The 25,922-nt window shown below is 42.2% G+C and overlaps 1 protein-coding gene across 1 annotated transcript in view; it reads right to left on the bottom strand.

Annotated features, from left to right (window-relative positions):
- The window catches only part of LOC137616275 (HAUS augmin-like complex subunit 1), a 192,126-nt gene that overhangs the window by 18,959 nt on the left and 147,245 nt on the right, over positions 1 to 25,922 (bottom strand). Inside the window, exon 7 of the mRNA XM_068345901.1 lies at positions 21,820 to 21,943. Within this exon, the coding sequence (XP_068202002.1) occupies positions 21,820 to 21,943 (124 nt within the window). The remainder of the gene's footprint in view (positions 1 to 21,819; positions 21,944 to 25,922) is intronic.

Raw genomic sequence — 25,922 nt, 5'->3', positions numbered from 1 at the left:
TTAGAGTTCTCTTGCTTGAAGGTACACTCTATCTGTTTCATTATTTCCTTTCCTCACTGAACTATTTTCCCTGTTGGAGATCTTGGGGTTTTAGTATCCTGCTTTTCCAACTAGGATTGCAGCTTACCTAGTAATGACAATAACAACAAACCTTTGTATAAAAATGTACCTGTAAATTACATATATAGTATGATGTGGCTAGTATTTTGGGGAAAGACGATAATATTCATCTTCAACCCTAAAAATTACCATTCAGTTATACATTTAACTTTGTTGGGGTAATGGAGACCTTAAGTTTATTACAGTAAACAACAACATGCTATCACATCCATATTTTTTTACCCTCTTTTATTTTTCAAATATTCATATTGAGGTCAGAGAAATAAATATGAAGTTATATTTTTTATAAACATCCTCTGACATTCATACTGCTTTCAACTCTGGAAGCTTGGAATGTCAATGTTAAACCTTAAAATTAGGAAATTACCTGTTTTCTTTCCCTCCAATATACTAATGCATCTAGTAAAGCAATGAGACTTACCAGTATCTAACAACAATAACATGCTGTGCATGTCGTATCACTTCTTAAGTCTAAAAGTCTACTTTGGGGTAAGATGTGTGTTACATGGCTTCAGATGCCAAGATTTTGTTTTATACTTAAGTGGTTTTAAGAGTTCTCCTCCGGATTTGTTAGCAATCACTGTAGAGCATAGAAATTGTTTTTGGGTGATCATGATCAGCATTCTCTTCGTGTCTCATGTCGGAGGTGATTTATCATTATTATTAGAAGCTAAGCTATAACTTTAATTGGAAAAGCAAGATGCTATAAGACCAAGGGCTCCAACAGGGAAAAATATAGAATCTTGAGAGCATTACATGGGCTTCATTGTTTCTATCAAGGAAGTATGCTTCATAAACAGATTAACTTTTAGCTTGAATGAAATCATACCTTTAGTTCATTGGAAAAATGAAAAAGGTTGGCTAGCTGATTTTAACAGGAATGATGATGATAATGCTACTCCAGTTTAGTTTTGATATCCATAAGCTTATTGTGAGTTTAAAGTCATTCACTTCTGGAAGCTCAGAAGGCCATTAAGTTCTAAATTCAGAGTAATATTTCAGACATAATCTGGCCTGTTTCAAACCCTAACCTGATTCCTCAAGTGATAGTTCAAGTGCACCATTCAGTAAGGTTCTGATGATAAATGATACATCCCAAATTAGAGATCCTCTCATAGAGCCTGAAATTCTTTATTTACTTTGGACCCTTCAGCTACGAAACCCTCGCACTCCCCCATTTCTAGTCATTCTTTTAGGAACTTAGAATTTGTGAGGCAGAAGATTGTGATGGTAGCCTGGATCATTATATCCCTCTGGAGAAGAAGAAGAAGAAGAAGAAGAAGAAGAAGAAGAAGAAGAAGAAGAAGAAGAAGAAGAAGAAGAAGAAGAAGAAGAAGAAGAAGAAGAAGTGCACATTTTTCTCCTCTCCCTAACTCTAACCCTAGACTCTGCTAGCAGAGAAGTCGAGCCGAGGTCACAGCAACCAACGATGACGACGGTACAGATGGGAGGAATCACACAAGTTGCTCCAATAGGAACTACAACACTGGGGAGCACAGTCATGTAGAAAAGGGAAGGTACACTCACATGGGCAAGCAACAAGTGGGGTCACTGGCACCGGGAGCAGGGGTTATGGGCCCCAGACCTTCTGGGTCAAAGGTCAGGATGGTTAACACAGGAGTGACGGGGTAAGCCCAAGCTACGGGGCTGTGTGTGATACTGCCACATACATCCATGTGATAAATGTAATGGAGGGTGACAATTTAAACTAGTAGGTTCTTTAAAATCTTGTATAATGAAGATAAACGGACATAAATGTGACAAGCAGCGGGAAGCAGGTCCATGCTTGTCGATACAGTGACCACTGAACAATGACTGACTACTATATGCACATGGCGGAAAGAAAAGCAGTGTTGACACATATAATTACATTGTTGCCACGATGCATAATGAAAAAGTGGTCTTACAGTATATGTAATGGGAAAAGATAAATGGAAATAAATATCATTCTTCTACGAAATAATAATAAAGCAAATGTAATGTTCATAACTGTACGTAATGTAAATAATATACGGCATAATATTAGATATCTATACACCTCCCTCCCCCTTTACGCTCGTAGCAGTGTCTCGAGCGGAACGGTAATTTCTCTGAGCTAGTCGAGGTGAATGATGAGGGGCATTGGAGGGTTCGGATGATGGCTCTCTTCCCTGGCCAGAACAAGGGGACACAGGGTCTTGGGGAGAGGTGTCATCACTTATATTAGCCACTGGGCGTAAATGTCGTCGGTTTCGAAACCATACACGACCACTTGGAAGGCGTACTTCACACCTTCTGGCCATTCCGCGGCCCATCACAGTACCAATCTTGTCCCATCGAAGTGTCGTTGCATCCTGTATCCTCACTCGTTGGCCGATGGTGAGCTTGGGTAGATGGCGGGCATGAGAGTTGTAAAGGCACACAGCCTGGTCGGTTTGGGCAGCAGTGCGGCAGTTGTAATCTTCGGTCTTGGTTTGCCACTCCTCTTTGAATGATCTGGGGTGGGCTGGAACACAAGTGCGGAGAGGATGGCCATAGAGAATCTGCGCAGGGGAGCGTCCAGCAGGGTTCGGTGTATTCCGAAGCTCCATCAGTCCTCTATCAAAGGCTTCACAATCTATGTTCCCAGATGGGGCAGTCTTGAGGATAAGGTGTTTCACAGCTTTCACGGCAGCTTCTGCGTGTCCATTAGACTGAGGGTAATGAGGAGATGTGATGATGTGATGAACTCCCCAGCGGTAAGCAAATTGCTTGAAGTCGTGGCTGGAAAATGGGGGTCCTCCATCAGATCGTAAGCGGAGTGGAACACCAACCTCGCGGAAGAAAACACAGAACATTCTTGTAACTCTGGCTGTAGTTGTGTCACGTCCACAAGGAACAACCACAGGCCAGCCTGAAAGTCTATCTGCAATAACAAGGAAGGATTTCCCTGCTACGTGGAAGAAGTCAGCCGACACGCTTTCAAAGGGCCGGGATGGATGGTCGTCACACATGTAAGGTTCCTGTTGCTGACTAGGGAGAAGCTGTTGGCAGGCCTCACAGCTTTCTACTTTACTCTTAATATCTGCATTGATGCCTGGCCAGAATACTGTCTGCATTGCACGAAGTCGAGTAGCTTCAATCCCTCGGTGGCTGTCGTGGAGTCGATCCAAGGTGCGTCGACGGAGGGCTGCAGGGATGACGATCCGGGGTCCGTACAATACCAACTCTCCATCCGCGTAAAGGTTGTCCCGCAGCTTCCAATACGGGAGGGCGGAAGCGTGGAGATCATAGCGGTTGGTGGGAAAGCCATTGGATACGTAGTGAACGAGACGACTGTAATCTTGCTCCTGAGATGCGACCATGCGGATTTCTTGTAGAGACTTATCCTCTTCGATGATGGGTCCTGTTGCCTGGTCGTCAGTAGAAGTGGCGGTGCTGGCAACGATACGCCTGACATGTGCAGTCGAAGTAGTGCATTCTTCTTCATCTTCAGGTGTGGGGCGACTGGTTGGGGAGCGAGACAAGGCGTCTGGTATGCAAAGTTGTTTCCCTGCGCGCCATACTGCAGTGAAGATGTAGGGGGCCACTTTCATCTTGATACGTTGAAGGCGTGGACTCTCAATAGCATCCAGAGTGTAGTGATTGAGAATAGGTATCAAGGGACGATGATCAGTCATTAAGGTGAAATGCTGAAGTCCGGACAAGTAGAAGCGGCACTTAGCTATAGCCCAAGAGACTGCAAGTAGCTCCAGCTCTATGGTGGCGTAACGAGTCTCAGTATCCGTAAGGAAACGAGAGCCACACTGGACGAGACGCATCTGACCTCGGCCGTTATCTTGAAGTAGGGCATAACCGAGACCATATAGGCGTGAGGCATCTGTTTGTAGAACTACAGGCAATGCAGGATTGAAGGGTGCTAGGACAGGAGGTGAAGTCAGAGCTGTCTTGACTTTCTTAAATGCTCGCTCATGGTCAGGCGTCCAGACAAATGAGCGTTTGGGGCTCATAAGTGGGCGTAGGGGCTGTGCTGCTGCTGCGATGTCTGGAGTGAAGTCGGCAAGTTGATTGACAAGACCCATAAACGACCTAACATCTGTCACGTTAGATGGTGTAGGAAAGTCCCGTATAGCTGATACCTTGTCAGGGTCTGCTGCAATACCATCGGATGATAAGACATAACCGCAAAAGTTAACTTTAGGGGCGGTTACAGTGAACTTGTCCTTGTTGAGGGTTATGCCATATTGACGGCATCTGGTCAGCATCTGGTGCACGTGTTGTAGGTGGGAAGGGAGATCCTCGTCGGAAAGGAGGATATCATCTACAACTTTCACACAGTTGGGAACACCTTGTAGTGCCATATCTCCACGGAGGCAGTATGCATCACCTGTTGCTGAAAATCCCATTGGCCCACGACAGTGCTGGAATCTTCCGTACGGAGTTATAAATGTAGTCAGGTGGCGGTCCTCTTCTGCCAACTCCATTTGCCAATAGCCATGCAGGGCATCCGCTGTGGTGAAGTACTTCGCAGTAGGAGAGATATTGCGGACAGCATCGTGGGGCGTTGGTGATGGGTGTGTAGGGCGGGCTACTTGGGAATTTAGATGGGTGTGATCCACAGTGATGCGCACACCTTTGTCCTTGGGTACCAAGACCATGGGATGGCACCATTCAGAGGGTTCGTCGCCTGCTGGTCTGATGATTCCTTGTTGCACCAAGGAGTCAAGTTCTTCTTTCACTTGATCTCTGAGAGCGAATGGAATGGGCCTAGGCGTATGGACAGCGAAGGGTGTAGCGCCAGGTTTCAGGTGAATCCTCATTGGAGGGCCTGCCATTTTCTTTAGTGGCTGGGTTTGTAGATCCTTCTTGGATATGAGGACGTCGCTGATGTGCCGAAGAAAATAGTCCTTAATAGCTGCAGGTGACGTCATGGCGGAGGCAGGAAACTGAGAGCATCTGTTGACATGTGTTACCTTGAGGACAAGCTTCGGGAAGTCCGGTGACACTATGGCAAGGGCTCGGCAATGTTCACGAGAGAGGAGGGAAGTCTGGATATCCTCATGAACATGTATGGTTGCTGAGCAAGACTTGTTGCCAAGACGAAGTTTTGCCTGGAAGTATCCTACAGCCGGTGTCATGGGGGATCCATCTGCTGTCACAACGTCTGTCATGGGTGGAGGTTCAAGGCTTGCCCGAGGTATGCCGAGTGCATCCAAATGTATGGTGCCAATCACTGTGATGTCTGCTCCTGTAACGGGGATGAGCTGGATATATGATGATATATCGCCAAATGACAGAGAGACAGTGACTGGTGTGGGGGACTCACTACCCGAGTTATCACCCACGAAACGGCAGCTGGTGTTTGACTTAGTAGTAGGAGGTGAAGCTGTATATCCAGTCTGACTTTTCTTGGTAGACATGCACATCTTCTCAAAATGTCCCTGTTTCTTGCAGTTATTGCACTGAGCTTCCTTAGCAGGGCATTTCTGAGTGCAGGGCCAATGACCTGTTCGTCCACAATTATTGCACGATGCACCAGTGGCTGGGCATTGTCCAGAATCGTGTTTGCGAGAGCAATATTGACAAGGGTCACTGTTATGAGACTGGTGAGAGCGTTGATCAGGAGATCGATGAGAAGTCCTCTTCTGTAGACGCCGGTTCTTCTTGTACGTAGATACTGCGTTGACTTGGCTAGGGGAAGATGCAATGGCTGATGCAGTTGCACATGTAGATTCGTAGGAGCGGCAGCATTTCACAAACTCTGCGAGGGTAGATGAGGGTTGGAGGGGGATAAGGCGTTGTATCAACTCTTCGTCTCTCACACCCATCAAAATTACCATCTGCAATTGCCGTTCAGTGCAAGAGGTGGGGTTGCCAGTGCATAAGTCCACTTCATCAGCGAGATCCTTGAGGCGTGCGTAGTAGTCTGCAAATGATTCTCCGACAGCTTGTTTACAGGACAACAATTCCCTGCGTCGTAAGGCTTCATTTCTAAGGCTACGAAAGTGCTTCTGCAGTGTATCCAACACCTCTGTAAGGGAAAGTGATGTGTTGGGAGGGATGCCCAGTGTATGCGTAAGCAGGCGCTGGACGTCCAGGGAGATGCAGGTTCTCAGGTGAATCAGCTGGGAAGTTTGATGTAATCTATCAAGTCCAACTAATGCTGCATAATCCTCAAAACGCAGTCTCCATTGGCGAAACACTTGATACGTTGCATCTTGTTGCAAGAGAGGTGGAGGATGGACTGTAGGCTTGCTAGAAGTCATAGGTGTTTGCACTGAGAAGTCAGGGGTTGGGGGAACAGGTGTAACAGGAGGTGCAATTATGGGGTTAGGTTGCTGGGGTTGCGATGCCGCAATCTGTCCTGATAGCAAGGAGAAAAGGGACATGAACCACTGGTTGTCTTCCTGTCTTGATTGTTCCATCTGTAGTCTGAAGGTCTGCTCCTCTTGTCGTTGCCGGTCTTGTTCTTGCAGGCTGGAAGTCTGTAGAAAATGGATGAGATGAAGTATATCATTATTGTGGTCTCCTGACCTATTGGGAGTCAGGGGAGGAGGGAGAGTGCTGGTATCTTCATCCGCAGTGGGGAGGTGCAAAGGTACTTCGTCCGTCGTCAGACCCTCCGTTTGATCCTCTGCCTGATCCTCTGACTGATCCTCTGTCTGATCCATTAAATTAATTAGCTGTTCCTCTTGCTCAGCCATATTGAGTTTGGTGTCGTAAGAAAGCTTGAAATCTGTAGAGATCCAGAAAAATATCCAAATCGCTGTATGTGAGCGAAAGAAATCACTTTTGAGAGTTAAAAATTACAATGTTTGTCAGTGAGCTTGTGAAATAAGCGGCAGTTGGGTGAGATGAGCGAGTGTGTGACTGTGTGTTGCGATCAGAGGGGAGGCGGGTGGGGTGAGTGAGCGTGCCTCTGGGCAAGAGCCTCGGGCCTCAGTCACCATCGATGCATGAAAGAGGGAGGACGTGTGGTGGGGCTGCAGAGAAAATGGCGCCAGAGTTCAAATGTCCTAAAAAAAAATGTTGGCAAGGACACTAACATAATGCAACACAGCACTGTAACACACTGACACTCTAACCCTGCACTGCACAAACACTGTATCGTTCTTAAGAGACACTGTAGTTAAAATCTTGAGTCACTGTAAGGGATCCAATGTGCGAGACGAGAAGTAAACAGCAATGGCGGTCGTCGTCTTGGAATCCATAACGTCCGGTTACTCACTGCGCCATGTGTGTGATACTGCCACATACATCCATGTGATAAATGTAATGGAGGGTGACAATTTAAACTAGTAGGTTCTTTAAAATCTTGTATAATGAAGATAAACGGACATAAATGTGACAAGCAGCGGGAAGCAGGTCCATGCTTGTCGATACAGTGACCACTGAACAATGACTGACTACTATATGCACATGGCGGAAAGAAAAGCAGTGTTGACACATATAATTACATTGTTGCCACGATGCATAATGAAAAAGTGGTTTTACAGTATATGTAATGGGAAAAGATAAATGGAAATAAATATCATTCTTCTACGAAATAATAATAAAGCAAATGTAATGTTCATAACTGTACGTAATGTAAATAATATACGGCATAATATTAGATATCTATACAGGGGCAAAAAGCACTTTTGGCTCCATGACCAACATACGTTCAATATCAGGCGTGACACCTACAGGTGCTGGAGCTTTTCCGCTGGCACAGGTGTTACCTTACGAACCATAATTATCCTTATGGGCTTATGTGTGGCACCACAGGGGATAAAACTGGGGTCACTGATATGGAAGCACAACCATGCCTTTCATCACTGGTGTCATTACAGGAGACACTGGCACTGGGGATACTGAGTTACAGGTAGTCTTAGCTACTAGCTCCCACAACAAAATTATGGAGGGACTACCTGAAAAACCTACGGAGGCCCAAGCTTTTCTTAGGTCAAACTCGTCATCAGAGGTCTACACAGATACAGGTGAAGAGCCTCTAACTCCCGACAGGGTGTGGTGAACATCACAAAACATCAAATACCACCAGAACATGAAAAGTCTGCCGATGCAGATCCGAGGGCTCCTTGCTCCTGACGCATAATCCCCTGGAACCGAGTCATTGGTATACGTGCAGCAGCAGTGCTCATTGAGGAGAGGGGAGAAGCAAAAAACTTCTTTGGCGTTTTCTTGGGAACTGCCAAAACAGACCCCAGAAAAGGTTTAGCTCTCTTCCTCCTTTCAGGCCGTACACCTGCCACTTCACAGGAAGCCACAACCTACACTCAGCACAAGGGGATAATTGTGAGCAATCATGTTCCCTACAAGAAGAGTGGATCTAAAGACAGTTTACTAACCGGTTTCAACGTCTCTCCTTTCCCAACCAAATTCAAATCTCTTGCTTCACACCCATTGCAACAATCAACAGTCAGCATTCACTTACTCCAAGGAAGAGAGAATTAAAAAGTTTGGATATGGGCACATCAATACGTCTCCTTGTTGGGGCTGAAATTCAAAGTAAGGCTCTCCCTACAGGTGGTGGGGTGGAGCTTCTCACCTATGTATACGACCAGTCGCTAACTACCCCATTAGAAAATTCAAAGGCCATTATAGCTTGTGTTGAAATCATTTCCCTGCTTAAAGGACAAAAGGTTTGTATATGGGTAGGAACAAAAAATGAATGGGGCACAGCAGAATTTATGAAGGCAAGAATGAATACAGGCAAATTTATCTGCAGGGTTCAACACAATTTTGAAAGCTTTAATGTTATAGGTAGAACTACTTTCACTGTATGGAGATCTAATATTGTGGCAAATAAGACATATTCGATTAAAGTTGATTTTTCCTATTTGTAATTATAAGATCTTGTTTTACGATATAAGCCCTGCAAGTCCAAGACCAGAGACATTGAAAAAGTCCAAGACAAGATACCTTGAAATAACAAACACTCTCTCTCTCTCTCTCTCTCTCTCCATATATACATATAAATTTTTTTCTGGCTGAAATTTATGTAATTTAAATATTCTAAGTCTATCATAATTTCCAAAACAAATTTATGTGATTCTAGGTTAAAAAGAATATTTGTTATAAAGAGAACTCCTAAAAATATAAAATAATGATATTACTTACAATTTAAAAAAAAATCACGTAAAAGATTTAGAGAATAATTTCCCCTTCTTTTTTAAATAAAGTCTCAAGGTATGGAAGGACATGGAGGAAGAATTCCTTTATCTGTGAGAGGATGCATAGTAACCTCTTCTTCATTAGAAGTACATTTTTTGAGATTTTATTTAGTCGAAAATAATCTATAATGGAAATATCAATCACCTCTGTATAAGTGAATCCACAGATATGAAGGGTGAACTGTAGAATAGTCTTTAGATTTGAAAGAAGACTGAAAAGCACTAGTAAATATGGAAGAGCAATAAGAACAGGGAAGAGGCAAAGAAAGCCATAGAGAATGCGCAATGATACAGACATACTTAACAACAAACATACATTCAAAGTCCGCAAGATAAAAGGCCGTTGAGAAAGCTTATTTCTTGTAAAATTTTATTAAGTGGAAATAAGATTAGGAAATATTAGTGATTATGATACATGTATATAGTGATATAATGATAGAGTAATAAAGTATATATAAAACACATTGGTCTCTATTACACATATCACTATATAATCAGAACACCTTTTAAATGGATTCAGAAATTGTGGAATTCGTTATTCTTGGTACCAAATTAGAAAATTATACATGGAAAATCCCCCTTATACACAGAAATTCACTTATACATGGCTACAAGAAAGTTGGCCAAAAAGAAAAAGAAAGAAACAGACCTCCAGTGACCAAAATTACTGTCCAGAGGACAACCTATCTACGTCTAAAGGTGTCTAAAGTCAAAGGTAAGTCCCCTCCCCACCTGTCAGACTTCTGGTTTTAAAGCCAAGGAAAATTATCTTCTAGATTTCTTACTAAACTGAAAAAAGGGTGGACAGAGTTGAGCATATTTAATGTTACTCTTTTAAGATATATATTTCAAGGGCTTTCTTCTAAAATTATGTGCATAATTTTACCCTATCAAAAAACAGAGGTATCAGAAAAAAATGTTTTACATCAATTTAACTATTATTTCTCAATATAGAATCACAATTAACTTAATAAAAGAAACCAATCAAACTTATGATAAAACATGAACAATTATATCTTAAATAACCTTTCTACTTTTCTTAGAGAGAGAGAGAGAGAGAGAGAGAGAGAGAGAGAGAGAGAGAGAGAGAGAGACTTATACTGTATGTCATGTATGAGATCAGCTTGTGTAAGTGTATATCCTTTGTGCTTCAGCCTGGGCACCGATTTTAAAGACTGCTATATTCTGCTTTAGATCTCTTACAAATATGAAAAATGTTATTTTGATAATAAAATAAATTTTTGAATATACTTACCCGGTGATTATAATAGCTGCAGCTCTGCTGCTCGACAGAAAACTCTACGGAAAAAATCCGCCAGCGATCGCTACACAGGTAGGGGGTGTACTTCAACAGCGCCATCTGTCGTCCAGATACCCAGCACTCATTGTAAACAAAGAACTCAATTTTCTCCTCGGTCCACTGCGTCTCTATTGGGGAGGAAGGGAGGGTCCTTTAATTTATAATCACCGGGTAAGTATATTCAAAAATTTATTTTATTATCAAAATAACATTTTTCAATATTTAACTTAGCCGGTGATTATAATAGCTGATTCACACCCAGGGGGGTGGGTAGAGACCAGCAATAAATGTTTACATCATTATGAGCTAAGGATTTTTTATTTCATTTTAGAAGTTATCAAAATAACAAAACAAAATAAATAGGTACCTGGTAAGGAAGTCGACTTGAACAATTACTCTGCCTTTTTAAGTACGTCTTCCTTACGGAGCCTCGCGATCCTCTTAGGATGCTGAGCGACCCCTAGGATCTGAAGTATGAAGGGTTGCAACCCATACCACAGGACCTCATCAAAACCTCTAATCTAGGCGCTTCTCAAGAAAAGAATTTGACCACCCGCCAAATCAACCAGGATGCGAAAGGCTTCTTAGCCTTCCGGACAACCCAAAAAACAACAATAAAAAACATTTCAAGAGAAAGATTAAAAAGGTTATGGAATTAGAGGATTGTAGTGGTTGAGCCCTCACCCACTACTGCACTCGCTGCTACGAATGGTCCCAGAGTGTAGCAGTTCTCGTAAAGAGACTGGACATCCTTAAGATAAAAAGACGCGAACACTGACTTGCTTCTCCAATAGGTTGCGTCCATTATACTTCGCAGAGATCTATTTTGTTTAAAGGCCACTGAAGTTGTGACAGCTCTAACTTCATGTGTCCTTACCTTCAGCAAAGCTTGGTCTTCCTCACTCAGATGTGAATGAGCTTCTCGTATTAACAGTCTGATAAAATAGGATAAAGCATTCTTTGACATAGGCAAAGATGGTTTCTTAACTGAACACCATAAAGCTTCTGACTGTCCTCGTAAAGGTTTAGTTCGTCTTAAATAGAACTTAGAGCTCTCACAGGGCATAAGACTCTTTCTAGTTCATTTCCAACCATATTCGATAGGCTTGGAATATCGAACGATTTCGGCCAAGGACGAGAAGGTAGCTCGTTTTTGGCTAGAAAACCAAGTTGTAGAGAACATGTAGCCGTTTCAGATGAAAATCCGATGTTCCTGCTGAAGGCGTGAATCTCACTGACCCTTTTAGCTGTGGCTAAGCAAACCAGGAAAAGAGTCTTCAAGGTGAGATCTTTAAAGGAGGCTGATTGTAGCGGCTCGAACCTTTCTGACATGAGGAATCTTAGTACCACGTCTAAATTCCAACCAGGTGTAGCCAAACGACGCTCCTTCGTGGTCTCAAAAGACTTAAGGAGGTCCTGTAGATCTTTATTGTTGGAAAGATCTAAGCCTCTGTGACGGAAGACTGATGCCAACATGCTTCTGTAACCCTTGATAGTGGGAGCTGAAAGAGATCGTTCTTTCCTCAGGTATAAAAGGAAGTCAGCTATTTGAGTTACAGAGGTACTGGTCGAGGATACAGATACTGACTTGCACCAGTTTCGGAAGACTTCCCACTTCGATTGGTAGACTCTAAGGGTGGATGTCCTCCTTGCTCTAGCAATCGCCCTGGCTGCCTCCTTCGAAAAGCCTCTAGCTCTCGAGAGTCTTTCGATAGTCTGAAGGCAGTCAGACGAAGAGCGTGGAGGCCTTGGTGTACCTTCTTTACGTGTGGCTGACGTAGAAGGTCCACCCTTAGAGGAAGAGTTCTGGGAACGTCCACTAGCCATCGAAGTACCTCGGTGAACCATTCTCTCGCGGGCCAGAGGGGAGCAACTAACGTCAACCTTGTCCCTTCGTGAGAGGCGAACTTCTGCAGTACCTTGTTGACAATCTTGAACGGGGGGAATGCATATAGGTCTAGATGTGACCAATCTAGGAGAAAGGCATCTATATGAACTGTTGCTGGGTCCGGGATTGGTGAGCAATATATTGGGAGCCTCTTGGTCATCGAGGTTGCGAAGAGATCTATGGTTGGCTGGCCCCATGTGGCCCAAAGTCTCTTGCACACATCTTTGTGTAGGGTCCATTCTGTTGGAATGATTTGTCCCTTCCGACTGAGGCAATCTGCCATGACATTCAAGTTGCCTTGGATGAACCTCGTTACTAGCGAAATGTTTTGACCTTTTGACCAGGTGAGGAGGTCCCTTGCGATCTCGTACAACGTCATAGAGTGGGTCCCTCCTTGCTTGGAGATGTACGCCAAAGCCGTGGTGTTGTCCGAGTTCACCTCCACCACTTTGCCTTGAAGGAGAGACTTGAAGCTTTTCAAGGCCAGATGAACTGCCAGTAGCTCCTTGCAGTTGATATGCATTGTCCTTTGACTCGAGTTCCAAGTTCCCGAGCATTCCCGACCGTCTAATGTCGCGCCCCAGCCTGTGTCCGATGCGTCCGAGAAGAGAACGTGGTTGGGAGTCTGAACAGACAGGGGCAGACCCTCTCTGAGACTGATACTGTCCTTCCACCAAGTCAGGCAAGACTTCATCTTCTCGGAAATGGGGATCGAGACCGCTTCTAGTGTCTTGTCCTTTTTCCAGTAAACAGCAAGGTGATATTGAAGAGGACGGAGATGTAGTCTTCCTAACGATACGAACTGTTCCAGGGATGATAGTGTCCCTATCAGACTCATCCACTGCCTGACTGAACATCGTTCCTTCTTCAGCATGTTCTGGATGCATAACTGGGCTTGGCTTGTTCTGGGGGCCGACGGAAAAGCCCGAAAAGCTAGACTGTGAATCTCCATCCCTAAATACATAATAGTTTGGGATGGGACCACTTGAGACTTTTCCAAATTGACAAGGAGACCCAATTCCTTGGTCAGATCTAGAGTCCACTTTAGATTCTTCAGACAGCGACGACTCGAAGAAGCTCTTAGAAGCCAGTCGTCCAAATAGAGGGAGGCTCGGATGTCCGCTAAATGAAGGAATTTGGCTACATTCCTCATCAGCCTCGTAAACACAAGAGGAGCTGTGCTTAGGCCAAAGCACAGGGCTTGAAACTGGTAGACAACCTTTTCGTAAACAAATCTCAGAAAAGGTTGGGAGTCTGGGTGGATGGGGACGTGGAAGTATGCGTCCCTTAGGTCTAAAGAGACCATTCAGTCTTCCCTTCTGACCGCTGCTAGAACGGACTTTGTGGTCTCCATGGAGAACGTCTGCTTTGTGACAAAGACATTCAGCGCACTGACGTCTAGCACCGGCCTCCACCCTCCTGTCTTCTTTGCCACTAAGAAGAGACGGTTGTAGAAGCCCGGGGTTTGATGGTCCAGGACTTTGACTACCGCTCCCTTTTCTAGTAAGAGAGACACTTCCTGTTTCAATGCTCGTCTCTTGTCTTCCTCTCTGTACCTGGGAGAGAGATCGAAGGGAGACGTTGCTAGAGGGGGTTTTCGTACAAACGGGATCTTGTACCCCTCTCTGAGCAACTTCACAGATTGTGCATCTGCGCCTCTCTTCTCCCAGGTCTGCCAGAAGTTCTTGAGTCTGGCTCCCACTGCTGTCTGAAGAAGCTGGCAGTCAGACTCTGCCTTTAAAGGACTTGGTTCCTTTCTTCTTTCCACGTCTCCCTTCGGCACGAGCACCTCCTCTGCTGGAGGCTCTGCCACGAAAGGGCGGAATAAATCGGGACGCTGGAGTGTCCATCCTTGGTCTAGTTGACAAGGTAGGCAAAGGGGTGGCTTTGCGAGCAGAGGACGCAACCAGATCATGAGTATCCTTCTGTATCAAAGAAGCAGCAATCTCCTTAATCAGGTCCTCTGGAAAGAGGCACTTAGAAAGAGGAGCAAACAGAAGTTCGGATCTTTGGCAAGGTGTAACTCCAGCTGACAGGAAAGAGCAAAGGTTCTCACGCTTCTTGAGGACTCCGGACACGAACGATGCTGCAAGCTCATTAGACCCGTCACGTACGGCCTTGTCCATGCAGGACATGATGAGCAAGGAAGTCTCCTCCTCTGTCGGAGAGATCTTCCTGCTAAGAGCTCCCAGACACCAGTCTAAAAAGTTGAAGACCTCGAAGGCTCTAAATATCCCTTTCAAAAGGTGGTCTAGGTCCGAAGATGACCAACATATTTTTGAGCGTCTCATGGCTAGCCGACGGGGAGAGTCTACAAGACTTGAGAAGTCGCCCTGGGCAGAGGCAGGAACTCCCAAGCCGAGAACTTCTCCCGTGGCATACCAGACGCTCGATCTAGAAGAGAGTCTAGCAGGGGGAAACGTAAAGGCTGTCTTCCCTAGACTCTTTTTGGATTGCATCCATTCTCCTATCACTCGTAAAGCTCTCTTGGACGAGCGTGCGAGGACGAGTCTAGTAAAGGCAGGCGAGGATGACGGCATACCTAAAACAAACTCTGACGGAGGAGAGCGCGGAGCCACAGACACAAACTGGTCCGGAAACATCTCTTTGAACAGAGCTAAAACCTTCCTAAAGTCCAAAGAGGGTTGCGTGGACTTAGGCTCGTCAAGATCCGAATGTGGTTCATCAACGTGTGCAGCACCATCATCATCCGAAAGTCCATCATCCGAGTATTGAGGAGGAAGCGGCAATGGAGTAGGTAACGGCTGGTTAGCTGAGTCCGGTCGCACGGGTGCATGCGTGACTGAGCCGGACGCAACGTCACGGAACTGTTGCCCAGTCTGTGAGCTGGCAACAACCATAGCAGCGCGGGGACGCACAGCGTCTACTCCAGACTGTCTAGCCTGATGTGGGTGAGCAGTGGCAACCACACTGGGTTGCGGAGGTTGACGCACCGCGTCAAAACAAAACAACTCTGACGGTTGTTGTACCTCGCGAACGTCAACGGAAGGCTCCGTGCGTCGCTGAACGTCAATATGCGGCTGGCAGGGCACACTGGAACGCATGGGTGGCGGAACTCTCTCAACTGGAGTGCGCAAGAAGGTCGCCTCAGCGTCCACAGGACGCACAACCGAGTGTGTGGTTGGTTGTAGGCAAGAGGCTGTACTAGCTGGTGCAGCAGCAACCTTCTCCGCACGCAAGTCCTGCATCAGAGACGTTAACTGGGACTGCATGGTCTGCAGCAAAGACCACTTAGGGTCTGCAGGAGCAGGTGCGGCGACAGACGGTGTAACTGTCTGAGGCGGTACCGCTTTGCCTCTCTTAGGAGGTGAGCAGTCATCGGAAGACTGCAGCGAGTCCGAACTGACCCAGTGGCTACAGCTGGGCCGTTGGACTTGCGCGGAAGGGACCGACTTGCGTTTTAATGGTCGTGAGACCTTGGTCCATTGTTTCTTTCGAGAAACACCTTCCGAAGACGAGGAATAAATGGGCTCTCTCGTCTTTGTGCGGCAGGGGCGATCTTGGGAAGATGCGCCCGGTACCACGGAGGGAACGTCTGTTCGCTGATTAAAGCCTCTCGAACCCATTGGTCGTACGACATTGCTTCTCCCCTGGACTTGGGAGCTTGCAAGAGGTCCCGGACTAGGAGGACGACAGGCACGAACAGACGAACCCTCAAGCGCAACACTATCCACAACACTATCACTCACTTGAACACTTCCCACTGCACTTTTACACTTCAGCTCCTTGACGTCCGCCATGAGCTGGTTACGGTCACTAGCCAGGGACTCAACTCTCTCACCCAGAGCTTGGATGGCACGCATCATATCAGCCATCGAAGGTTCCTGAGTGCCAGAAGGGGGATTAGGAGCAACCACTACAGGGGAAGGAATAGGTTGTGGGGCATGAGGAGAGGAAATTTCAACAGAACGAGAGGAACTTCTCCTTACTCTATCTCTCTCTAGCCTACGTGTATACTTTAGGAATTCGATAAAATCGAATTCCGAAAGCCCAACGCATTCCTCACATCGATCTTCCAATTGACAGGTTTTATCCCGACAATTGGAACAAACAGTGTGAGGGTCGATAGAGGCCTTCGAAGACGCCTTGAACAGTCCCTAGCATTACACCTCCTAAATTTTGGGACTTGAGAAGGGTCAGCCATTTTGAATTGGTCAAAGGGGAATTCAAAAACTATCCAAAGTCATCAACAAATAATCCGTAATCAAAAAAGAATGCAAGGATTTATTGAAGAGAAAGCCTGCACAGCGAAAGCTCAAAACTAGAATAGTGTACTTCACCAAATAGTTGTGAAAACAAATCCAGTTAGCAACAGCGAATTAGTAGGTCTTGCCGGTAGCACGACAGAGAGAAAATTGAGTTCTTTGTTTACAATGAGTACTGGGTATCTGGACGACAGATGGCGCTGTTGAAGTACACCCCCTACCTGTGTAGCGATCGCTGGCGGATTTTTTCCGTAGAGTTTTCTGTCGAGCAGCAGAGCTGCAGCTATTATAATCACCGGCTAAGTTAAATATTGAAAAAAGAATGTTTAAGACATTTAAGAGCTTTATCATAAGGAAGTCGAAAACTTCATTACCAAAAGAGAATTATCAGATTATCTGAAATATAATAAAATTCTAACTTCATTATTTTTCAATCTGAAATAACATACTTTATCTAAAAGAAAGTTATTCAAGATTATGATAATAGAGTAATAATAATCAAATTCTTCAAATCTTATTTTTATTTGAAAGAGAGACAGAGAGAGGAATCTTTTCATATCAGATGTCTCATACTACATTTTTTATCATGCATTTCATATTATTAAATATCACATTAATGACAGAATTTGGAAGAGTATGTGAGAGGAGAAAGTTGAGAGTTAATGTGGGTACGAGTAAGGTTATGAGATGTACGAGAAGGGAAGGTGGTGCGAGGCTGAATGTCCTGTTGAATGGGGAGTTACTTGAGGAGGTGGATCAGTTCAAGTACTTGGGGTATCTTGTTGCAGCAAATGGTGGAATGGAAGCAGATGTACGTCAGTGAGTGAATGAAGGATGCAAAGTGTTGGGGGCAGTGAAGGGAGTGGTAAAGAATAGAGGGTTGGGCATGAATGTAAAGAGAGTTCTGTATGAGAAAGTGATTGTACCAACTGTGATGTATGGATCGGAGTTGTGGGGAATGAAAGTGACGGAGAGACAGAAATTTAATGTGTTTGAGATGAAGTGTCTGAGGAGTATGGCTGGTGTTTCTCGAGTTGATAGGGTTATTATCAGTATTATTATTATTTGCTAAGCTACAACCCTAGTTGAAAATGCAGGATGCTATAAGCCCAGGGGCTCCAACTGGGAAAATAGCTCAGTGAGGAAAGGAAACAAGGAAAAATAGAATATTTCAAGGACAATAACATTAAAATAAATATTTCCTAAATAAACTATGAAAACCTTAACAAAACTGGAGGAAGAGAAATTAGATAGTGTGCCCGAGTGTAGGAACAAAGTAGTGAGGGTGAAAACGGGTGTAAGAAATGAGTTAGCAGCTAGAGTAGATATGAATGTGTTGAGGTGGTTTGGTCATGTTGAGAGAATGGAAAATGATTGTCTGCTAAAGAAAGTGATGAATGCAAGAGTTGATGGGAGAAGTACAAGAGGAAAGCCAAGGTTTGGGTGGATGGATGGAGTGCAGAAAGCTCTGGGTGATAGGAGGATAAATGTGAGACAGACTTGACAGCGTGCTAGAAATCGGAATGAACGGCGAGCAATTGTGACACAGCTCCGGTAGGCCCTGCTGCTTCCTCCGGTCACCTTGGATGACCACAGAGGTAACAGCAGTAAGGGATTCAGCATTATGAAGCTTCATCTGTGGTGGATAATGGGGGAGGGTGGGCTGTGGCACCCTAGCAGTACCAGCCAAACTCGTTTGAGTCCCTTGTCAGGCTGGGAGAAACGTAGAGAGGAGAGGACCCCTTTTTTGTTTCGTTTGTTTGATGTCGGCTACTCCCCAAAATTGGGGGAAGTGCCTTGGTATATGTATGTACATATACCAAGTAATTCCTCTCAATACATAAGTTTCTGTTTACGAAAGGAGATGAGGATTTTTTCACCTTATCTTACGAAAACCCCTGATGATAGCAAATGAGATTCGCCTGGCTGCTGAAAAGTAATCTTGAAATTCGCGCGCCGCAAAACCTTAAGTAAACTCACCATCATCGTCCTGCTCTTCCATTGGTTAACTTCCTAACTTGATGCTAGTTACAGCACTGCCATAAGATCTTGCTCTCCTATTTTATATCAATAAGTAAATTTTTGAGTCAAAAACATAATGAACAGTACTGTATTGTGTGTAAGTACAGTATGTATGTACACACCATCCTACCATGCATATCAAAACATTAGCGATATATTTTTCTTTCATTTCAGTAAATAAATAACAGATCGGAACATTTTTTCCTTTTAATGTCATGATTATTTCTTTACAATCAATTTCATATCATTAAGCACATTTCTAAATAAAAAAACACAATGAACAGAACGATATTTGAAACTTTCCCACCAGCAGACGTTACAGCGGTTATCCCAAAGGTTAATTCTTGTAAAATTAAAGATACAGTGGTACCTCTACATACGAATTTAATCCGTTCCAGAACCAACTTCGGATGTAGAAAATGTTCGGATGTAGAAACGAATTTTCCCATAAGAATACATTGAAATAGGATTAATCCGTGGTTGAGTCCAAAAACCTATGATAACTTCTTAATAAACTACTACACATAATTTCCCATGAGAATAATGCACACTAAATTAGATAATAGACATGTAAAAAAGAAGAATTATCAAAAAATGATAAATAAGAAACGGGTTTTTAGCGTCACTTTACCTTAGAAACTCCAGCGCAGGTGTTGTTGGTCTTGCTACGCAGAGAGGAGACAGACGGGCGGCGAGGAGGTAGAGAGGTTAACTACGATAAACGTATACTACCGTAACTTATTCTAACTTACACTAAGTGAACTTTAACATAACTTAGCTTTTCTTCTTTTTTATTTTTATATTTTATATTTTTTTTTTCTTTTTGATGATTAATTCTAATCACTTTCACTCTCTACACTTAAAATTGATTGAATTTTTTTCTCTTCACTCTTTGCTGTTTTCTTTGAACCACTTCCTTCCTCTTCATCACGAGTTCGCTTCGTAGTTTTTTTTAAAGAATCTATCAATAGAAAGTTGCTTGGTACAGCTTTTCAGAATGTTTCGAAAATAAGTTAGGGATACATCATCAAACTGCGCAACTACACGACAAACCTGCAATTTCTTTGGATGGTATTTGTCGATGAAGTCGACCACGCCTTGATATTTTCCTAACACCTCTTTTATTTGCGCCGAACTTATTGCAAGTTCACTCATACGGACGCCACGCTCATGCTTCTCATTAATTCCTTGCTTTACTTCTAAAGAAAGCATTCCCTTATTCCTTTTCTCACCACTACCACTACCACTTGCGAAACTAAGCCTTTTTGGACCCATGATTTACGTAAAATACAGTAAAAGGATGAACGTAAAAAATCACGATTAAAGCACAGTTAATAGCAGAACGAACAGGGCACAACCACACGAAGCCAACGAGAACAGAGGAATGTCCCAAGCCACGCTAATTGAGGGTCCCTCCGAGGTCGAAGTGCTGCCTTCTATCGGCGGAAAAATAAAAAACACATCAGGCGCTATGAGTACCGACTACGCATACGAGTATTGTTTACTTCGGGTGTCGAAAAAAAAATTCGGGTGTAGAGCAGGAACGTGTTCGATTTGTACTTCGCGTGTCGAAAAATTCGGATACAACCGGTACGACGAAAATTGCTTACTTCGTGTCGAAATAAAATTCGGGTGTAGAGTCAAAAATTTGCTCGAATTTTACTTCGGATGTTGGAAAATTCGGATGTAGATACGTTCGTGTGTAGAGGTTCCACTGTATGCTGTAATGTTATTATAGCTGTTTTTCTTTTTATCAGTGAATCCCTTATTATTTTGTTAAGTCTTGCATGAATATCACTTAAAACAAGACGAAGTGTAGCCTAAAATGAAAAAAAGAGAAAGCATTCTCCCGAAAGCACACATTACTCATGTTTGTTTACCATATATTTCATCAGCTGACTAAGATCCCCCCTCCCCCAACAGAAAAAACAAAGCTTCATGAAAAGATTATTGAAAATAAAATATGAAATTATAATCCATTTACAAACCTTTAATACCATAAATAATTAGGAACAAAATATAGAATAACAACAAATACAAAAAAATATAATCGTTAGTCGAACGATCGATTGTCTTGGTGGTGCTGTGATTGGATCTTTATGTAAACAGGGGGAATTCCCTAATGTTTGCTTGTATAAACAAATCAGCTGTTTACCATAAACAATATGACCGACATAAAATGCTGATGTTTACTCACTATTTAATATTCATAAATCTTTTTATTGATTTTCAAGTGTGCATATATATGGTGTGTGCATCAAATTACTGTGCAGGTAGAGTATTCTAAGCTTTTTATTAATAATTTCATTTAAGCTCTGACTGGCTTGAATCATAGCCTATTTTGGTTTTGGCTAGGTTATGTAGGCTTATGGACTAAGGTACATTCCAAAACCAAGGCTCGAATATCACATGGAGTATAGGAAAAAATCAAGATTTTGAGTGAAAAATAGGGGTCAAACATTACACAGAGTCGATTATTACTTGCGTACTGTATATACAGTATTATCCATGGATTTCTGCAACCACATGGGTGTGGGGCCCCTTGGGACATAATTACCCTGAATAAAGAGGTTGTACTATACTTTAACAAGATAACTAAATTCTACCATAACATGACAAAAATTCTACCACACAGATTTACAGGAAACAGAACACTGTATACTACATGGTAGCATTCACTACTTGGTTATCTTATTTATCACTACTAGGTAACTCAAATTCCTGGTTATCTTCAAGTATTTTTCCTTTATACACTTAACAGCAGTGCTCAATAATAGATGAGGGAGTCAATCATTTAAAAAAAAAATACCATTATTTGAATATGGGAAACATTCTTGAGCATCATTATTTCCTCTCACAACTGCAAGGGAGAACATTACTCACAAGGTATGTATAGATTTTCTGACAATTCTAATATGAACACAAATATTATATTGAATCGAAAAACGGACTATACATCTATATAAAAGTATGTATAGCCTACACATTATTGAAACAAACTCCATTTCCACTGTAAACAAATAAAATTTCTTAAAAAAAAAACTATATATATTAATAAAGATTCAAATAGAGAATGAATTAATTCAAATTATGTAGAGCTGGTAAACTAGAAACAAAAAATGTGCAAAATACCTCTAGTTTATTAATATCTGCTTCATAATTCTTGCATTTCTTTTCAGTGAATTGTTTCCATTTGGCATCCTTTGCAAGTTCTTCTTGTCTAAGTTTCCATGTAGCTTCAGCTTGTTTCATTATACTAGAAAGAAAGAGAGCACTCAGATAATTTTGTCTTTTAAATGCTGTATATGAAATACAGTATAGCAATTTTAATCAATTTGTAGTTTTCTTAATAATACAAAACTGAGTCCTTTCATTAAACACATTGTCCAGTCCAGGGATGGGGAACCTGCAGCCTTCTGGACCATTAAGTGCGGCCTTCTGCGGCCTTTGATATACTGTATGTATATGCAGTACTGTATATGACTGCTTTGACATTGAATATTTTGTGTTTAAAATCGTTCTATGTACATGCACAAACAGACAAAAGGAAAGTTGTGTGTTCAGTGATGTCCCTCCCAGAGAAAAGAAGCAGTTCTTATTTGAATTAAATGCTGACAAGGAAATAAGAGAGTGTTTTTATGTGAGATAGATGAAGAATTCCCATTTTTTCATCACCTCACTATGATCTGTGTTAGTTTTGGATATATCAACAGTTCCAGAGATTTGTCAGGAACAATGAATTTATTCGTTATGAAGAACAGCTTGCCTTAAGTAACCTTAATGGGGAGGAGACAGGGAAAAGACATTTTAACAATCTCAAAGAGCAACTTCATAAAGAAGGACTAAATTGCAATTCCATATATGATGATTGTAGGCACTGATGGTGTTCCAGCTGTGATGGCTAAAAACTAGAGATTTATTGAACATCTTAAGAATGAAATTTATTGACTTTATCAATGGAAACAGCTAACATTGTGGTTTAACAGATATTTTTTTTACAGAGATGTTGCATTTTTATGAGATGTGATTATATAAAAAGTACCTACTTGCTTACATAAAATATTTGAAAATGTTATATACTTGATGTTTATAAGATTATCACTTTACTTATCACTTGAATACAACGAACCTACTTACTAAAGTAAAGTAATTTGTAAATGGCATGCTTTTGATATTATTCATTTACTTATTAGTTTGAAAACTACTGTACTTACAAACTTGAATGAAATAGTTGAAAATTTGGTTTCCAATATCATTCATTAACTGATTACTTGTATAAAAAGTACTTACAGCACTTAATTAGAATATCTGAAAATGCAATACTTTAAACTTTCATAAACCTGTCTCTCTTTCATTAGATTATCAATAAATTACTTGTAGGATAAAATAACCCAAAAAATTCTCTGCCGCCTTCATGAGTAAGGAGGAATTGTAAGATGGCCTTTATCCGTAAAAAGGTTTCCCCTCCCTGGTCCAGGCCAATCTGGAATAGTCTCTGAATCCTAAACAAGGTAGTTGGGTAATGACAAGGGAGTGACGACCCCCTTTAACTGTCTTTCCAAGATAAGCCTCTTTTGACATTCAGTCTCAAGACAGAAATCAGCCGAGACAGATTCGTTAAAAGGAATCTGGTTTGCATAGTTAGGAAAAAACATATTACTTTTAAAAATTTTCTTAGTTCTTAAATAAATATGAATCTTTCGTCTTTAGATTAGGAGATTAGTTCCTTGGTGGAAGGTACTCCCTATGATCCAGACAGGAAAGATACTACATTTTCCATCTGGAATATGCCTTTTCACCTGGTCCTGTTGATAATAGCAAAGGAGATGACAACATAGATTGTCATGAGCAGATTTCACAGTGAAGGAAAAACAAAAATGAAGAGACCAATTATAACAACAAGAGCTCGGAAAAAAGAAGTGAGGCCAAGGAAATAGCACAGTATGGAAAATACAGTGTAAGAAGATCCTTTTATAGCTAATAATGAATAAAAAAGAAAACAAAAATGACGGAAAAAAACTAAAAACAAAAGGCATTGGAAGAAATGTGTGGTAAGCCATCTAAGACAGGAAATACAAGGAGACAAAGGGGTGGAAAAATTATTATATTAGTATACATTCATTATAACAATCTTTAACAATTACCTAGTTATAAGAAATACCAATACAGCACACTAGCGACATGTAGTTCAGCCGAGGAATATGCTGAAAAGGGGAAGCACAGAACACCTTTTCATTTGGAACATCACTTAACCTAACCTTGAGTGGTTGTAGAGATCATTTGATTTACAGTGATTCTTGAATACAATGACTTAAGCTTCCTCTGAATGATTCAATGAACTATGATCCCCTTAGTTGCAATGCAAATGTAATTTGCGTTTCTAAAACGGAATAAAAGTTTAACAGGAGGCACTATGATTTTTCAAGTGAAAATGCCTATCTGGATGATTCTTCAAGTGGGTTCACTGTAGTTATCATTATCAAAATATCTTCCAAGAACCATGTCAGTCTGTATGGTGCCGCTGATAAACCAAAGAGAGAACACAAGAGTTTAGCTATGCATTGAAAGACTGACTGCTAATTCTCTGGCATCATAACTACCTAGGTTAAGCGATACCAAAGCATAATTTTACTTCTTGAAGATTAAGAAAAAATATATACAATGACACAAAAAAACCATCATAATTACACAGACTGGTTGAGGAAAGTTCATTAAATTACAGTATAATTGTTCCCAAAGACCTGCTTCTGTAATAAAATTAATATTTACCTAGAATTTTGTCCAAAATATCATAAATTTTTTTAATTGGTATTTTTCCTATAAATATAAACTGAGTCCTTTAATAGGAGCATGATTTTAAAAAAAACTAGATACAGCTGTTAAAACTCAACGAAGTTGCAGTAGTTAGCTGGAAGGTGACGGGTAAGACACGCCCACCTGACAGGCTACTGAGCTCTCAGTTTTGATCTTTAACCTAGGATTTGCTTGTATGATCAGGAAATGCAAATTACATACAACCTGGCCATAAAGATGAGACAGACAGGTGTTAGGCTAGGTCACTAACAGGGACTAGTAAATGGTTAAGGAAGTACCTACATCGGTGTGGTGTTTATGTTGTCTGAATGTAAAGTCATTTATGAGAAATGAGTTTGCATACATTTAGGCATCCAACTCCTCCTCCTCGTCTGGGATGATACTACAAAATAAAACATATTTGTTAAGAAAAGTTGTTTGATCATGTAACTTACCTGCATCTCGAGTCCAAACCACCAAATAAAGGGGGACTGCTGTACCTCAACGAAGAGGAAGAGCAAAAAGGGAGAGGGGCCAGTTAATCTTGCCTATCATTCCAGACCTATGTCAATTATGCTATCTTAGACATGTTTCTTGTCACGTGAAGGAGCTAGGTTTACTATACTACCTGTTGACCAAGTACCACTGCGGCAATGATGAACCAGTCAAGTGAAGGTTAAACCCTGTAGTAAGAAAATTTTCCATCCCACAATACTGTAGGGATCTGAACTGAGCCTTACACCAAGACCCTGTCGACTGAGTGTGTTTGTTCAATTAGTCCTTCTGCCTGGATGAACCTTGCAAAAAAGCTCTACTGTGTTGACGTATTCCCAAGAGTGCACCTGCTTGTTAAAGGTCTGTGAAACAAGCCCCTTTGTTGATGCAAGTCATGAATGGAAGCATTGTCATTTATCAACAGTACAGAGTGCTTTACCACTCCTTGGAAAGGTTGCAAAGTAGCCATACTGGATGCATTACCAGTAGGTGGAAAAGCAGGTGCATTTCTTCCGTGGATCATATACATGAGACGTATAGTAATCTGCTGGGTGCCCCATCTCTCCCTTAATACTTTTGTGGACAGCAGATTCCTGGGGAGAGAGGAGTTCCTGCAATGAGGATCGCCATCAGCTACCAGTGTGGATCACTCATCTTACACTTCATCTTCTTATGTTGAAGTAACAACACTGTCAAGGGCACAGCATTCGGTATATGACTGAACATAAGAGCAGAAGCGATGTGTACCAGTTTTTATTCCTGTTAAGGGACAACTCTCAGTACACACCAATTACCTCTCGCTCCCAAAAGAGAGATAGACATCCTCCAGGGAGGGGAAAGGAGGGCAGCACCCTTCATCATGACTGGCAGTGAGTGTGCTCACTTCCTTAAGAGAGAGTAGTGGCTAGGGATATTTTTTGCCGCTATTGACAATTCTCAGCACTTAC

The sequence above is a fragment of the Palaemon carinicauda genome, chromosome 22, assembly GCF_036898095.1.
Source record: "Palaemon carinicauda isolate YSFRI2023 chromosome 22, ASM3689809v2, whole genome shotgun sequence".
NCBI lineage: Eukaryota > Metazoa > Arthropoda > Malacostraca > Decapoda > Palaemonidae > Palaemon > Palaemon carinicauda.
Note: the sequence above shows the minus strand (reverse complement) of the source record. Positions and strands in the feature narration are given on the sequence as shown.